Here is a 16,904-nt window from a genome sequence, read left to right as displayed (position 1 = left end):
GTGGGCTCTTGGGCTAGCTCAGCGATAGAAATTGACAAGAGGCCAAACGGGAGTTTCAGGCAAGGCTTTAGTGGGACAGGGGAGTCAACACAAAGGAAAGCTCCGCAGGCTGACTCCCTTGAGACAAGGTTAGGGAGAGTTTTTAAAAGAAAGTTGGGTGGAAAAGGGTACTTTGTAAGCATGTAGAGGTGGGGGTTTATTAGCACCTACGCATTTAAAATTCATGCTTCTTCATATATCACATGTCAAAATAACATGAAATCTCCACCTGGGTGGGATTTTTAGTATTATTATGAGGGAAGAAGTCCATGAAAGTCCAGCACTGGGGTCCATCTTGGTGCAGATTGGTTCGGTCTGGTCTTTATGAGTCCTTATAGTAAATATCTTCCTTGTCAGTAAGCATCCTCCCTCTGCATTCCTGCAAGATGTGCTACTCAAGAGGCACAGAGTTTTATCTTTTTTTTTTTTTTTTCTCGTGGAGAAGGCAAGGAATACTGGATTTCATAGTCAGGATTGGGAGACCCAAGTCTAATCCCTGCTCTCTCTCACTTGCACCTTATGGAGTTACCATTTCCTGATATCTAGTCCTGTTTTCTTCTTTGAATTTCCGCCACTCTCCTGTAAAGTTCTGAATCAATGATCAATGATTATTTGAATCACTAACCAGTGATTAGTTTGATCACTAAATGCTAATTGTTGAAGGCCAGGCCTTGTGATAAACACTGATTTGAAAAAAGGAAAGCGGCGGCCGGGCGGGGGGGGGGGGGGGGCGTTAAGATGGCAGGGAAGTAGGAGGAGGCGCCATTTCAACCTGTACGCTAAAGTGAGCTGATTACCTACCAAAGAACTCCGATCACCCATGACAGCAGCCTGAGAGCAGAATTATATATGTCTGGATTGCTACAGGAGCAGAAGACGCCAGTGGGCAGGTACAGCAGAGTGGGAGGGTCGGACTGATATCTGAAGATAAACAAAAGGGGAAGGGAGCCACCAGAGGCGACGGATTGGAAAGTAATACCCCAATACGAGAGTTCCCTGCATCTGGGGACCAGCATTAACTTGGAGTCTGGTTGAAAGCACTCAAAAAAAAGAGCAAAGGTTCGTGGGGGGAAATTGGGGGAATCGGGGTGGTTAGGAACAGAGGCTTAAGTCCCCGGACCCAGGACAGCCTTCCCTGGTGCTGAGCCAGAGAGAGTGTGGCGGAGAAACCTGGTCTTGGTCCCTGAGCCGCCAGCGCACCTGAGCCGCCAGCGCACCCGAGAACACATGGGGTCTGGCTCCCGTGAGGGGCTGGGAGCCTCACCAGATGGCGTTTCTGAGACGAGCGCGCCCCACACCCTCCCAGAGAGAGGTGCGGGCAGGCATTAGCCTGGCACTCTTAGACCCCCACCGAGGGATCAGAGCCTGAGACGCACGCGCCCCACACCCTCCCCTGGGAGAGGTGCTCACAGGCGCTAGCCGGGAGCTCTGGGACCCGGAAAAACCAGGCACGCCCAGCCCGGGCCAGCAGGAAATCTCAGTGTGCAAACGCTGCTTGGAACCTCTCTGGCGGTCTGGAGCTGCCAGACAGCTGCCACTGCCATGGTTTTGGGTACAAGGAGGAGATCCTGAGTTGCCAGGGACCGTGACTCAGAACCTACTCTGCCAGCAGCTCTGCAGAGCATTCTTCTTTTTCTTTTTTAAATTTATTTATTTTTAGCGTAACAGTATTCATTGTTTTTGCACCACACCCAGTGCTCCATGTAATATGTGCCCTCTCTATTACCCACAACCTGGTTCCCCAACCTCCCAACCCCCGCCCCTTCAAAACCCTCAGGTTGTTTTTCAGAGACCATAGTCTCTCATGGTTCATCTCCCCTTCCTTTTTCCCTCAACTCCCTTCTACTCTCCATCTCCCCATGTCCTCCGTGTTCTTTGTTATCTGCAGAGCATTCTGAGGCTTCTCTCTGAGAGGGAGGTCGGGGTGCAGTTTGCTCTCCTCTAAACCTCCAAAAACCATCAAAAGCTGTCAAGGCGAAAGAAAACAGATGAACAAACATAAAAACCTCCAGAGAACAAAAGCCTGAAAAAAATGGTTTCTTCAGAGCCCACCCCCTTGAGGGGGGCGGAGGACTTAGGGAACATCATTGACTGAAAACCCATGTGGCAGGCTCCTCCGCCAGAAAACCAACCAGGAAGGAAGAAAAAAAAAAAAAATGACAAGAGAACCACCACCACTACTTCATAGATACAACTTTTATGTTTAACTCGTTACCACTGTTCTGGTTCATTTTTTTTATACATATAGATAATTTTTTAACCTATTTACCATCACAGTGAGATGTCCAGTACATCAAATTCCTTAATAACCTTCTAACCTGAACTTTTTGATACATACACCTGAGTTTTTCTTTTGCTTTTCTATTTTTTTAATTTTTTTTTAATTTTAGTTTAGTTTATTCTTTTTTAATTTTTATTTTCTAATATACATATAGAGTGAAACTTCAAGGTAATCCCCTTACCCCAGTCAATGCAACCCCTATAGGTAAACCATTTTTAATCCCCCTTTATCTTAAGAAAGTTGAGTCCCTTAACAAAAACATCAAGATACATCTAGGAAGAATCAAAATAACCTTCCTCGCCCACACTGAGAATTTATAACCACTCTCCCATCTTTTTTACTTCTGCCAGTGTTTCTGTGTATTTTTGTTTGTCCTGATAGTATATAAATCTTATACTTGGGGTTCTTTTTAACGAGGTTCTTCCCTTTTTTGCTTTTATATATACATATATATATATATATATATATATATATATATATTTCCCCTTGTCATATACTTTTATCAATCTTTTTGTTTGTCTGTTTTTATTTGTATATTCATAAATCTTACCTTGGGGCCCATTTGGGCTGAGCCTTCTCTTTTATCTTCCCTTTTTTTCCTGTCTCTCTCTCTCTTTTTTTTTCTTTTCTTTTTCTCTCGTTTGGGTGGGGATCCTGATTGCTCAGAAGTGTCCCAGGGTGTACCTTGACTGCACCACAGTCAATACATCCAGCTACATCCATTCAGTCATCTCTCACCAAAATGACTAGGAGGAGGAATGCCCAACAGAAGAAAAATACAGAGGATGGTCCTTCTGCAACAGAGCTAATGGCTATCGACATAGACAATATGTCAGAAAAGGAATTCAGGCTAACAATTATCCAGGCAATAGCTAGGTTGGAGAAAGCCATGGATGACCAAACAGAATCGATTAGGGCAGAACTGAAAGCCACCAGGGATGATGTTCACAATGTTAGGGCAAAACTGAAAGCCACCAGGGATGATGTTCAAAATGCTCTCAATGAGTTCCAATCTAATCTAAATTCTCTAAAAGCTAGGGTAACTGAGACAGAAGATAGAATTAGTGATCTGGAGGACAAACAGAGAGGATCAGGAGGAAGACTCAGAAGCCACGAAAACAGAATCAGGGAAATAAATGATGCCATGAAACTTTCCAACGTCAGAATTATTGGAACCCCTGAAGGGGAGGAGAAAGAAGTCTAGAAGATATACTGGAAGAAGTTGTCTATGAAAATTTTCCCAATCTCACAAATGGAAAGTGTTCATGTACCAGAGGCAGAACGGTTTCCCCCCAAGATTTTAGATTCTCGAAAGTCCTCGCGACACCTGATAGTTAGAAAGAAGAATTATAATTGTAAGCAGACCCTCTTGAAAGCAGCTAGGACAAAGAAGTTCCTTACATACAGAGGAAAGCCCATTAGAATAACGTCAGACCTGTCCACAGAGACCTGGCAAGCCAGGAAGGGCTGGCAAAATATATTCAGAGTACTAAATGAGAAGAACATGCAGCCAAGAATACTTTATCCAGCAAGACTGGCATTCAAAATGGAAGGAGAGATAAAGAGTTTCCAAGACCAGCAAGGATTAAAAGACTATGCAACCACCAAGCCGACACTGCAGGAAATATTAATGGGGGTTCTATAAAAGAGAAAAAATCCTAAGAATATCATTGAACAGAAATACAGAGACAATCTACAGAAGGAAAGATGTCAAAGGTAACACGTTGTCAATAAAAACCTATCTCTCAATAATCACTCTCAATGTGAATGGCCTAAATGCACCCATAAAACGACACAGGGTTGCAGATTGGATAAAACGACAGGACCCATCCATATGTTGTCTACAAGAGAACCATTTTGAACCTAAGGATACACCCAGATTGAAAGGGAGGGATGGAGAAGCATCTTTCATGCCAGTGGGCCTCAAAAGAAGGCCGGGGTAGCGATTCTCATATCAGATAAATTAGATTTTAAATAAAGACTGTAGTCAGAGATAGAGAAAGACACTACATAATTCTTAAAGGGACTATCCACCAAGATGATCTAACAATTATGAATATCTACACCCCTAATATGGAAGCAGTCAGTTATGTAAGAAAACTATTAATCAGGAAAGAGTCATATTGATATGAATACATTAATAGTAGGAGATCTTAACACACCTCTCTCAGTAATAGATCATGGAAGCATAAAATCAATAATGAAATAAGAGCATTGAATGAAACATTGGACCAGATGGACCTCATTGACATATACAGAACATTCCACCCTAAAACAACAGAATACACATTCTTTTCAAGTGCACATGGAACCTTCTCCAGAATAGACCACATACTCGGTCACAATCAGGACTCAACCGATACCAAAAGACTGATGCATGTTCTCAGATCACAATGCTTTGAAACTGGAGCTCAATCACAAGGAAAAGTTCAGAAGGAACTCAAACACCTGGAAGCTAAAGACCACCTTGCTTAAGAATGCTTGGATCAACCAGGAGATCAAAGAAGAACTTAAACAATTCATGGAAACCAATGAGAATGAAGACACTTCAGTCCAAAACCTATGGGATACAGCAAAGGCGGTTCTAAGGGGGAAATACATAGCCATCCAAGCCTCCCTCGAAAAAATTGAAAAATCCAGAATACACCAGCTATCTCTACACCTTAAAGAACTGGAGAATCAACAACAAATCAAACCAACTCCACACACAAGAAGGGAAATAATCAAGATTAGAGCAGAGAGCAATGAGGTAGACACCAGAGATACAGTAGAATGTATCAATGAAACTAGAAGCTGGTTTTATGAAAGAATCAATAAGATCGATAAACCATTGACCACACTAATCCAAAAGAAAAGAGAGAAAGCCCAAATTAATAAAATTATGAATGAAAAGGGAGAGATCACAACTTACACCAAGGAAATAGATACAATCATCAGAAATTATTACCAACAGTTATACGCCAATAAGCTAAGCAACCTTGATGAAATGGATGCATTCCTGGAAAACTATAAACTCCCAAAATTGAACCAGGAAGAAATTGACAACCTGAATAGACCGATATCTAGTAAAGGAGATTGAAGCAGTGATCAAAAACCTCCCAAAAAACAAGAGCCCAGGACCTGACGGATTCCCTGGGGAATTCTACCAAACTTTCAAAGAAGAAATAACATCAGTTATCCTGAAGCTGTTCCAAAAAATTGAAGCAGAAGGAAAACTTCCAGACTCTTTTTATGAAGCCAGCATTACCCTGATCCCCAAACCAGGCAAAGACCCTACCAAAAAGGAGAATTTCAGACCAATATCACTGATGAATATGGATGCAAAGATTCTCAACAAGATCCTAGCAAACAGGATCCAGCAGCACATTAAAAAGATTATCCACCATGACCAGGTGGGATTCATCCCTGGGTCACAAGGATGGTTCAACATTAGCAAATCAATCAATGTGCTAGAACAAATCAATAAGAGAAGAGACAAGAACCACATGGTCCTCGCAATTGATGCAGAAAAAGCATTGGACAAAATCCAGCATCCGTTCCTGATGAAAACGCTTCAAATATAGGGATAGAGGGAACATTCCTGAACTTCATAAAATCTATCTATGAAAGACCCACAGCAAATATCATCCTCAATGGGATAAAGCTTGTAGCCTTCCCGTTGAGATCAGGAACACGACAAGGATGCCCACTCTCACCACTCTTGTTCAACATAGTATTAGAAGTCCTAGCAATGACAATCAGACAACAAAGAGAAATAAAAGGTATCCACACTGGCAAGGAAGAAGTCAAACTCTCTCTCTTCGCCAATGACATGATTCTTTATATAGAAAACCCCAAAGACTCCACCCCCAAACTACTAGAACTCATACAGCAATTCAGTAACGTGGCAGGATACAAAGTCAATGTACAGAAATCAGTGGCTTTCTTATACACTAACAATGAAAATACAGAAAGGGAAATTAGAGAATCGATTCCATTTACTATAGCACCAAGAGCCATAAGATACCTGGGAATAAACCTAACCAAAGAGGTAAAGGATCTGTACTCGAGGAACTACAGAACACTCATGAAAGAAATTGAAGAAGACACAAAAGGATGGAAGACCGTTCCATTCTATTGGATCGGAAGAAACAAAGGAAAGCCGCCTTCTTGCTTCTTGCCTCTCTTTTTATCCTGTGTTTTGACCCATCACGGCAGTTTTGGCCATGGGCCAGATGAGTGTGGCAGGGTTCTTTCATAATCTGGCCCTTGTATACTTAGGGCAAGGAGAGACTGAAGAAAGAAGGAGACCATTTCAAATTGGTGGTGCCAGTTTTAACAAGCTAGGGAACTTACTTAAGAGACCGGTCTTGGGTGTCCACAAGGTGAATAGATCTTTGCACCCACCTGACAGAATTATGAAGTTTAGATAGAGGCCTTAATAGAGTTCAGTCTTGTATACCATATAGATGGTCTCAAAAACATACTACTATTTCGAGGCTGTGTCCTTAGGGCAGCTTCTAGCTTGGGAAGGGGAGGCAAATGCACATTTCATGGACGGGGTGGAGGTGAGGAGCCTCCAGTTGCTCAGGTCCAGCTTGCCTTTCAGCTAATGCATCTCAGTGACCTCCTCCTACAGGCAGGCATCTGGAGCAGTGGAATTTCAGAGTAGTAAGTCATTCTTGTAACTGTGTCCCTCACTGGCCAAAACCATATGCTTCCTGCCCGACTCCATTTTGTACTTTTAGTCACGAATCCTGTCACTTCTGCTTCTTAAATATCTTTGATATCCTACCCACATTCCTTAATTCAGACTTTTGTTATTTTTCACCTATATCACTGTCTCCTAACTTTTTTGATCATTCACCTTATTTATAGTAAATATTTGAGCAGATATCCTCCAACATATGTATATATTTTTATAAAATACACTACATGTCCTGTTATCAACAAGATGGAAAAATGTGCAACATCATTAATCATTAATCATTAGGAAAATATAAATCAAAATCAGGAGATATCACTTTATACTCATTACAGTGGCTATAATTTTAAAAAAAAAAACCTTCAAGGAAAAGAATGTGTTGGTGAGGATATGGAGAAATTACAACTTCAGTATGTTGCTGGTGGGAACATAGAATAATGTAGCTACTTTGGAAAATAATTTGGTGGTTCATCAAATGATTAAACATAGAGTTAACATGTGACCCAGCAATTCCGCTCCTACTTAGATAGCAGGAAATGAAAACATAAACCCACACAAATTTTACACAAATATTCACTGCAGCCAGCGGTGGAAAAGGCCGTCAGCTGGTGAATAGATGAATGAAATATGATATATACATACAATGGAATATTATTCAGTTGTAAAAAATGCAGTGAAGTACTGGTACATCCTACAAAGTGGGTAAACCTGGAAAATATTCCACTAAGTGAAAGAAGGCAGTCACAAAATGAAACATTGTGTGATACCATTCCAAAAGGAATGGGAAGCTAAAATGTCATAAAATTGTAGTGATGGCTGCACAACCCCGTGACTATACTAAAACTTAACTAAATTACACACTTTAAATGGGTAAATTATGTGGTATGTGAATTATATCCCAATGCTGATTTTTTCCCAGTGGATCATCTTGCCTGGGTTGCAAACAACCCACTTTGAAAAACTCTGACAGATTATTTGCATAACCACTTGAGAGCTCTCTTCCTCCAGTCTTGCTTTTCTCTAATCCATCCTTCAGAGTTGTGGCTAAAATATGACTCATGTACTATCACTTACACCTAATGGGCTCACTTTCACCAACAAGATGCAGTCCACACTCCTTGGCATTGCCTTAAATGGCTCACTACACTGTTCCAGAATAGATAGATTTTATATTCATTTCTTAGACATCTGTATTTAACATATATTGAGTACTCAATAGACAATGAAATCATGTCGAAATTAATGCAGAAGCTCACTAAACTGTTTATAAAAATCTTTAAATCTCTTAAACATAAAATCTTTCCGATGGCGCCTTCAGAAAGAGTTCAAACTGAGTTAAAGCAGTTGTTCTTTATTCTAAATTCCATATAGCTTGTGTTCATAAGGCTGTAGTATTTAGCAATTTGTCTTATAAGTTTCCCAGAAGATTTTTAGAGATGTCATTACCTTCTAAATCACTTACCTATTTTAACACAGCATAAAGGAAACAGCCTGAGCCTTCCCTTCTTTACCTCTCCTCCCCACTGGAATAACACTGGTTTTCAGTGAATATCAAATTTTGGCAAGGATACAGAACAATGTGAATTTTTAAGCCTACTATAGATATGTAAACTGGTGGAAACACTTTAAAAAGCATGTTAGTGTCCTCTTAAAGATAGACATATTCTAAAACTCCAAAATTCTCCATCTTCGTGATTACACTGTAGGACAATTCTTGCTCATATTCACTAAGCAGCATGTTCAATGTAGCATAATTTATAATAGCCTAAAGACACCTGAAAACAGCCTAAACATCCTTCAGTGAAATTATAGTATGTCATAGAGTGTCCTATACTTAAAAGGAAGAAACTAGAACATATATGTGAGTAAATCTCAAAAGCATGTTGAATGAGAGAACAAGTCACCAAAGGAAACCTATGAAGTATAAAAACCTATAGAACATAATTTTCTATTTTTATGGATCTTTGTATTTATAAAAGGAGTAGCATAGAAAAAGAATTAGATAGGGGGCCTGTGTTGCTCAGTCAGTTGAGCGGCAGATTCTTGATTTCAGCTTAGGTCATGAACTTAGGGTTGTGAGATCAAGTACAAGTCAGGCTCCATGCTTAGCAGGGAGTCTGCTTGAGATTCTCTCCCTCTGCCCCTCCCCCTGTTCTCTCTTTGTCTCTAAAATAAATAAATAAGGGGCACCTGGATGGTTCAGTCTATTAAGCATCTTCCTTTGGCTCAGGTCATAATCCCAGGGTCCCGGGATTGAGCCCCAGGTCGGGCTCTCTGCTCAGTGAAAAACCCGTTTTCTCCTTCTCCCTCTGTCCCTCTCCTCCCCTGCCCCTGCCCAGTCCCTGCTTGTGTCTTCAATCCCAAAACTCCAGCATCATGACCTGAGCTCAAATTCATAATGTGGCATGTTTATATAGATAGATAGTTATATATGCCTTCACATCATAAATTAAAATTATTAGGATTTGTCACCTCTAACTTGTTCTTCTAGATTTGAATTACAGGCTTAAATTGACAGATGTATTACACAGTTGCTTTATGGTTTAAATTCTTCATCTGGCAACTATGTATGCTGATCATGGGTTTAAATAGTAATTTTAATTTATAAAAATACCATATGGAAAAAATTCAACTGGGAATTGTGGTGATGATGTATTGTACATGTTAATTTTTTACCTTTAACTCTGCTTGTGATTATCTACGGTGCCATGAGTTTGAGAAACAGAAGGGGAAAACTCACCTTGTTTGTTTTTTTGTTTGTTTTTAATGCCATGCCGTTTATGAGGAGTACAAATTGATATGTCCTCAAATACAAACTTAATAAAGGACGGAAATCCCTTTTGTCTGCTACTTTAAATAAATAATGTTGCTATTATACAAAATATATTTATCACCTAGTTTAATCAGTTCCTCTTCATTTACTTTCATCCATTTATATCTTATTGTACATGTGAAGTTTATATTCAGCATGAATTTGTATAACATATATGTGAAAGTGGAATAGTAAAAATGCAGTCATACAATTATAGGAATGCAAGAAAATTCCATTCTCTTTGTTTCATTTTTAAAATGTTCCCAGGGGGGTTGATAGTATCATAAGGCAATAAAAATGGTGCCCCTCGAATGGAAGTTCTTTGACATAGCATCAAACATGTTGCATTGGTGCATGGTGCCTATAGTAACCCCTTTCAGGCAAGAATTGCTCTATAGGTCATTCAATTAAATCACTAGTTTGGGTCAATAAGATTTTGAAGGAAGTCAGAACCTCTACTACGTTGGAGGGAAAAATCATAGGTTGCTGCATTTTTTAGAATATCATCTGAAAGGGATGCCTGGGTGGTTCCTTTGGTTAAGCATCTGCCTTTGGCTCAGGTCACGATCCCAGCAGGGTCCTGGGATCAAATCCCACGTCCAGCCCCTTGCTCCACAGGGAGCCTGTTTCTCCCTCTGCCTGCCACTCCCCCTCCTTGTGCTTGCTCATGCGTGCACTCTCTCTCTGACAAATAAATAATAAAGCTGTTTTTAAAAATGTATCATCTGATGGCTTACAGAGAATTATTTATTGGTGGCATTGCTTTCTCAAAAAGGGGGGAAAAACTAAGCAGAGAGGCTCTAAATTCACTGTGACAGATGGGGAAATAGCATTGCTGAGGGGACAGGAAAAGGAAAAGCCAAATTATGCAGGATTCTGAGGGTGGGTGCTTAACTGGTGCTTTGCCTTTTGAAGTATTTCTTAGGAAGTCTGGTCTCAACTTCATGACAGCTACACTTGAAAGTATTTGGTTTTGTAACAAGGGGCCTGGTTGTCATTTTGCAGAAGTACATGTGAATACTAGTCTGACAAGGTTGGTAAGATGTGGCAGTGGAGGTACATTGGACTGTTTGAATGAATTGAAGTCATTCATCATAAGGGATGTTAAAAAGTATTCTGTGATTTTTTTTTAATTGATTTACTTTTCGGATGCTAAATAGCTTAATAATTTCCTGCAGGAGGAGCAGCTGAAATCTCATGAAAGCAAGCTGAAGCAGATTACCACTGAGCTGGCTGAGCACCGCTCATATCCCCCAGACAAGAAAGTTAAAGCCAAGGAGATAGATGAATACAGACTGAAAGATCACTATCTGGAGTTTGAGGTATGTTGAACCTAAATGTAATAAATGCCTATATCTAAGTTATTTTATGATTTTTCCATGAGGCAGGTTTTTTTTCAGCAGCCGTGCTATAGTAAGTGTACCTCAACCGTGACTCTAACTTGGGAGCTGCAAGCATGGTCTAGATCTTGGCGGCCCCCCTCGTGTTCAGGATCCTATATAAATATCCAACAAACACTAAAAAAAAAAAAAAAAACCAAAAAAAAAAAAAAAACCTGTCAGTTTATGTGCTTAAAAGCAAATAGCCTGCCTGGTTAGGCTAATGTGTGCCTGCTCTGAGAATAAAACAACAGTAGATGGACACACCAGAATGGGTGGCTGCTTTCCCTGTGTCTGTGTCTCTTCCAGCAGCGTTTGAGTCAAAAATAAAACAAAACAAAACAAAAAAACTATAGTGAAGGGAATGAGCTACAGGGTGACACAAAACATTAGCTTCTTCATGCCTATTCTTGCTGTTCAGCAACACTGATGCATTTTTCCTCTCTCCACCTGTATCCTTCAGAAGGAGATTAATAAATAGATCAATTGTGGCACATCCATGTGCCACATATATAGTACATGTACTATATATAACAAGTATGGTTATTAAAAAGAATGGGGAGGATCTATAATCTCTGGAAAGGTGAGAAATGTAAAAGCAAGTTGAAAACAGTATATACAGTAAATGTTAGCTTTGGCTACATTTTTTTCCCCAGTTAGATAGTGTTGTTGTGGGAAAGAACTTTAGGGTTCAAAGCCAATGACCAAGAAAGAATTCTTGAGACATCTTTGTTGCAAAACGGTGGTTTTATTAAAGCACAGGGATAGGACCCGTGGGCAGAAAAAGCTGCACTGGGATCATGAGGAGTGGTCCATCATACACTATCAAGTTGTGAGGGTTTTAGGGATACTGTAAGTCTCTAAGGAGTGTTGGAGCAAGGTTTCCAGGACCTTGAGGCACTAGCTATTGTTGGGAAAAGGTCACTTATTACCATCTAGTAAAACCCGAGTCATGAGACCCTTTAGATGTATTTCGGTGGGCCATATGCTTGGGGGATGATTGCCAACACGTATCTTGGTGGGTAGAGATGAAGTTTCCAAAGGAATTTTTACATGTTAAAGTAGACTTACAGGATCCTGGGGGCTGGGCTAAGATTACCTGTTGCCCTTAGCAAAATATTAACATTGAGGCAGTTAGAGAAATGTCACTCTGTCTTTTGCAAGGACCTGTCAATTGGCTGTAGGTAGTAAGGAAATTTAATAAAAATTTAATAATTTTTCTTCTGTCTTTGTTATCCACATCAAGTGACATTCCTTTCTTCAGCAGCTGCCTGGATTTTCCCCTACAACTACCCCCACAATTTGTCTCATTAATAAAGTCCTAATCCTTAATTTACGAGGATTTGAGATCTTTCTATGTTTCTACCACACTGGTCTTTCCACAACAGCCTCCATGTATCTTAGTCACATTTCTACCCGCTGTCTCTATTTTCAAGCTAAGGTTGTTTTTTCCTCCAGCAAAGCATTAAAATTAAGACAGTTGGGAGTTTCTTGGAGGAATGTCATTCTCTGTTTGTCTCAAGTCTTTTGTCAATGGGCTGCAGGTTACAAGGAAGTTTAATTTTATCTACATTTCTTTTGCCCTTTTTCTCCACATCAGCCTCACCAGCAAAAGACTTGAAAAACATTTTTTTAAAAACAAACAAAAAACCTAAGCAGCTCATCTTTCTATCCCCAGGCTTGTTCATTCTTGAGAAATGGGAGTATCTCAAAAAGCAATCATAATTCTTCACACTTCTAGAGTGGCTTTCAGCTATAGACCCTTTTATTTTCACACATGCTAATTAAATTTCCCAACACCTTAGTCCCCTGTTTCCAGCACTCAATAACTTACTTTGAGCTCTTGACTTAGAAGGCTAACAGCCTGTTCCAGGAGGTGGGGGTGGCTCCAAGACCATGGGAAGGTTGTCATTGCTAAAAGCACTCATTAAATTTGAATGTACTGTGGTACCTCTTTTCCAAAAATGTAACCTAACAAGAGCAGCATTTTCATTTAATGACATAGAACATAAACCAAGCTTTGTGGGGATAAGTCTTGCTTTCATCACATTATCACCTCAAGGAACCTAAAGATTGTATCCCACAACCCCTGGCTCATTAAAATCGTACTCCTGTGTCAGACATATTGGATTTTTTCTCAGGCTGCATTAACCTGTGTCTACCAGGAATATAGAAGGGTAGACACTATCTAAAGAGGTTTTTGTAAAAGTAATCCTTTTTTCAAAAATGAATTATTATTTTTCATTAACTTAAAATTGAAGTAGTATAACTTGTGGTGTCCACTTTGCTATTCTTTCAGCCACCAGAATTTGTCTTGAGTGTACTTACAGAGAGCTTTTATACAGCATGAAGTCCTCTGCTTTATCAGCAGCATTCCCTGAGCAGACTGCTTCATTCCCTCATTGAATCTAATCTCATTCCCTGAATCGGGAGTATGAGAGTGATTGATCATTTTTTAAAATATTTTATTTATTTAATTGACAGACCGAGATCACAAGTAGGCAGAGAGGCAGGCAGAGAGAAAGGAGGAAGCAGGCTCCCTACTGAGCAGAGAGCCAATGCAGAACTTGATCCCAGGACCCTGGGAACATGACCTGAGCCCAAGGCAGAGGCTTAACCCACTGAGCCACCCACGTGCCCCTGATCATTTTTTTATATTTTGTTTATTTTTTTTATATTTATATTATATTTATATTTATATTATATTTATATTTATATTTATATTATATTTATATTTTGTTTATATTCTGTCCTCACTTTCTGAAGCATGCAACTGAGTGCACAGTACATACTTGTTGAATGAATAAATGAAATTTTATTATTGTATATAAAAGATAAACATCAAAGAACATCATTCCCTAAGACAGCTTAGTAGGTCCCCTGAAATCAGATCTGATAGGCAGGTGAGAACAGACAGCACTTTCTGTAATTCAGTGTGAACCTCAAATGAGCAGTGACAGGAAGGGGAGTTTTAATCCCATCTGCATCCTGTCACCACGAATCACAGTCAGAAATGAGCTTTCACCTATTTCTGGAAAAAGAGCCTCCCTGCAGTTTCAGAACACAGAAAATTCTTAAAATTTTTCACATCTTGATAAAGAAAAATGCTTGTATTTTGTTAGAATATTAAGCTTTTAGTAATTACACTGGGAGTTGTTCCTAAGTTTATGCATTTCAGTTGTTTATATCCCAAATTGCTTTCAATACAACAGTTCTTCATGGTAGGCGAAATTCACAGCTCTTTCTGTGACTGAGAAATATTCTCTTATCAACAATAGCCAAATTATGGAAAGAGCCCAAATGTCCATTGACTAATGAGTGGATAAAGAAGATATGGTATATGTATGGTTTCACTTATTTGTGGAGCATAACAAATAACATGGAGGACATGGGGAGACGGAGAGGAGAAGGGAGTTGAGGGAAATTGGAAGAGGAGATGAACCATGAGAGACTGTGCACTCTGAAAAACAACCTGAGGGTTTTGAAGGGGTGGGGGGTGGGAAGTTGGGGAACCAGATGGTGGGTAATAGGGAGGGCACATATTGCATGGAGCACTGGGTGTGGTGCAAAAACAATGAATTCTGTTATGCTGAAAAGAAAATTTTTAAAAAGTGGAAAAAAAAAAGAAGATACGGTGTATGTATACACATACACACATATACACACATACCGTGGAATATTACTCAGCCATCAAAAAGAATGAAGTCTTGCCCTTTGCAACACTGTGGATGGAGCTAGAGTGTATTATGCTAAGTGAAATTAGTCAGAGAAAGATAAGTACCATATGATTTCACTCATATGTGGAATTAAACAAAACAGATGAAAAGGTGGGGGGAAAAAGAGAAAAAAAAAACAGAAAACAGGCTCTTAACTATGGAGAACAAACTGAGATTTGCTGGAGGGGCATGGGCAGGGGAATTCGCTAAATGGCTGATGGGTATTAAGGAGGGCACTTGTGATGAGCACCAGGCATTATATATAAATGGTGAATCACTAAGTTCTACTCATGAAACTAATATTATACTATATGTTAACTAACTAGAATTTAAGTGAAAACTTCAAAGAAAAAAGAAAAAAACACTACTTATTATTGCCTCCTAATTTTTCTAGAAGTGTTTGTCCTTGATTGCTACCAATAAGCACCAAAAAAAAAAAGAAAGAAAGAAAGAAAAAAGAAACAAACTCTCCAAACTCTGACTGACAATAAACTACTAGAAATTTTACTAAGTAAAGTAGGTTCAGGGTTTGTTTCATTGTTTTTGTTTTTTGTTTTAAAGTCTACAAAAAGTCAGAGCATCTGGGTGGCTCAGTGGGTTAAGCCTCTACCTTTGGCTCAGGTCATGATCCCAGGGTCCTGGGATCAAGCCCCACACTGGGCTCTCTGCTCAGCAGGGAGCCTGCTTCCCTGTCTCTCTCTGCCTGCCTCTCTGCCTACTTGTGATCTCTCTCTCTCTCTCTCTCTCTATCAAATAAATAAATAAAAATCTTTAAAGTCTATAAAAAGTCTACAGTGAGCAAGGAAGGTGGAAGTTCTCTTTACCCTACTAGCCTTAGCCTGTAAGAAAAATAGATTCTCATTTATGTAAAGCAACAAATGTCACTCAGAATGGGCTATAATTTAATAAATCCATACCTGTCTCTCTGTTGACGTTAGGGAGGGAAGGACAGATATTTTGTTTTTTATTGGTTTGGTACCCCCAAACTGTGGCTGTTAATTCTTTGAAAGAGTTCACCTGGAACCTAAACATACTTTTGATAGAGCTGTTAGACATCACAAGTCTCTGTTAAGAAACTCAGCATCTGGGGAGTCTGGGTGTCTCGGTGGGTTGAGGCCTCTGCCTTCAGCTCAGGTCATGGTCCCAGGGTTCTGGGATCGAGCCCCGCGTCGGGCTCTCTGCTCTGTGGAGACCCTGCTTCCTCCTCTCTCTCTGCCTGTCTCCCTGCCTACTTGTGATCTCTGTCTGTCAAATAAATAAAATCTTAAAAAAAAAAAAAGAAAGAAACTCAGCATCATTTTCCAATTTTAAAAAATAAATATCAGAAATAGCCTCACTTCTTTATAAATTATTTCTACTTTATTCAGTTCCCACTTCACTTAAAAAATCTAAATTGATCTCCATGCTTCCAGTGCATTTGGAAATTTCTCAAAATATGAGTGAGATGAATGACTTGTATCAAATATAAAAACGTACAGAACCCCAGCCAGTGAAAGCACAGTAGGCTGAGCTGTGCCAAGAAACTCCTGGGACATTTAAGAAACAACCCTCTTAAAGAGATTTCTTTGATAGCATGGTAGCCTTATAAATTTGGATTTGTTTTTTCAGCTTTAAAGACAATAGCAAGTAAAACTGAGTGAAGATACTATTTACACCAAGATGTTTTTCATGTAAATTAGAGTGTTTTCAGAGGAGAAGTTAAGATGGCAGAGGAGTAGGATATCCTATTTTCATCTTGTCCCTGGAATTCAGCTACACAGTTAATCATCTTTCTGAGCACCTGGGAAATCAACCAAAGATCTGAGAAAAGACTTGCTGCAATTCTGTAAATAGAAATGCGGCCACTCTTTGCAAGGTAGGAGGTGCGCATATGTGAACCCAAGATGACAGATACATCAGAAGGTAAACCACAGGGGGAGGAAGCCTCCATAAACTGGGTACTGGAAAGTGTTATAAACAGCAGAGTATAAAATCAGAACTTTGAGAAGTCTGC

General features: G+C 39.7%; 1 protein-coding gene across 4 annotated transcripts in view; it reads left to right on the top strand.

Moving 5' to 3' along the window:
* Window positions 1-16,904, top strand: part of PSD3 (pleckstrin and Sec7 domain containing 3) — a 614,599-nt gene that overhangs the window by 559,230 nt on the left and 38,465 nt on the right. For all 4 annotated transcript variants that reach the window (XM_045991818.1, XM_045991828.1, XM_045991839.1 and 1 more), the window contains one exon: window positions 10,995-11,138. In XM_045991818.1, coding sequence (XP_045847774.1) covers window positions 10,995-11,138 — 144 coding nt within the window. The remainder of the gene's footprint in view (window positions 1-10,994; window positions 11,139-16,904) is intronic.

This window comes from Meles meles, chromosome 2 (genome assembly GCF_922984935.1).
Source record: "Meles meles chromosome 2, mMelMel3.1 paternal haplotype, whole genome shotgun sequence".
Classification (NCBI taxonomy): domain Eukaryota; kingdom Metazoa; phylum Chordata; class Mammalia; order Carnivora; family Mustelidae; genus Meles; species Meles meles.
The sequence above is the reverse complement of the archived record's forward strand: the minus strand, read 5'-3'. Positions and strand labels throughout refer to the sequence as shown.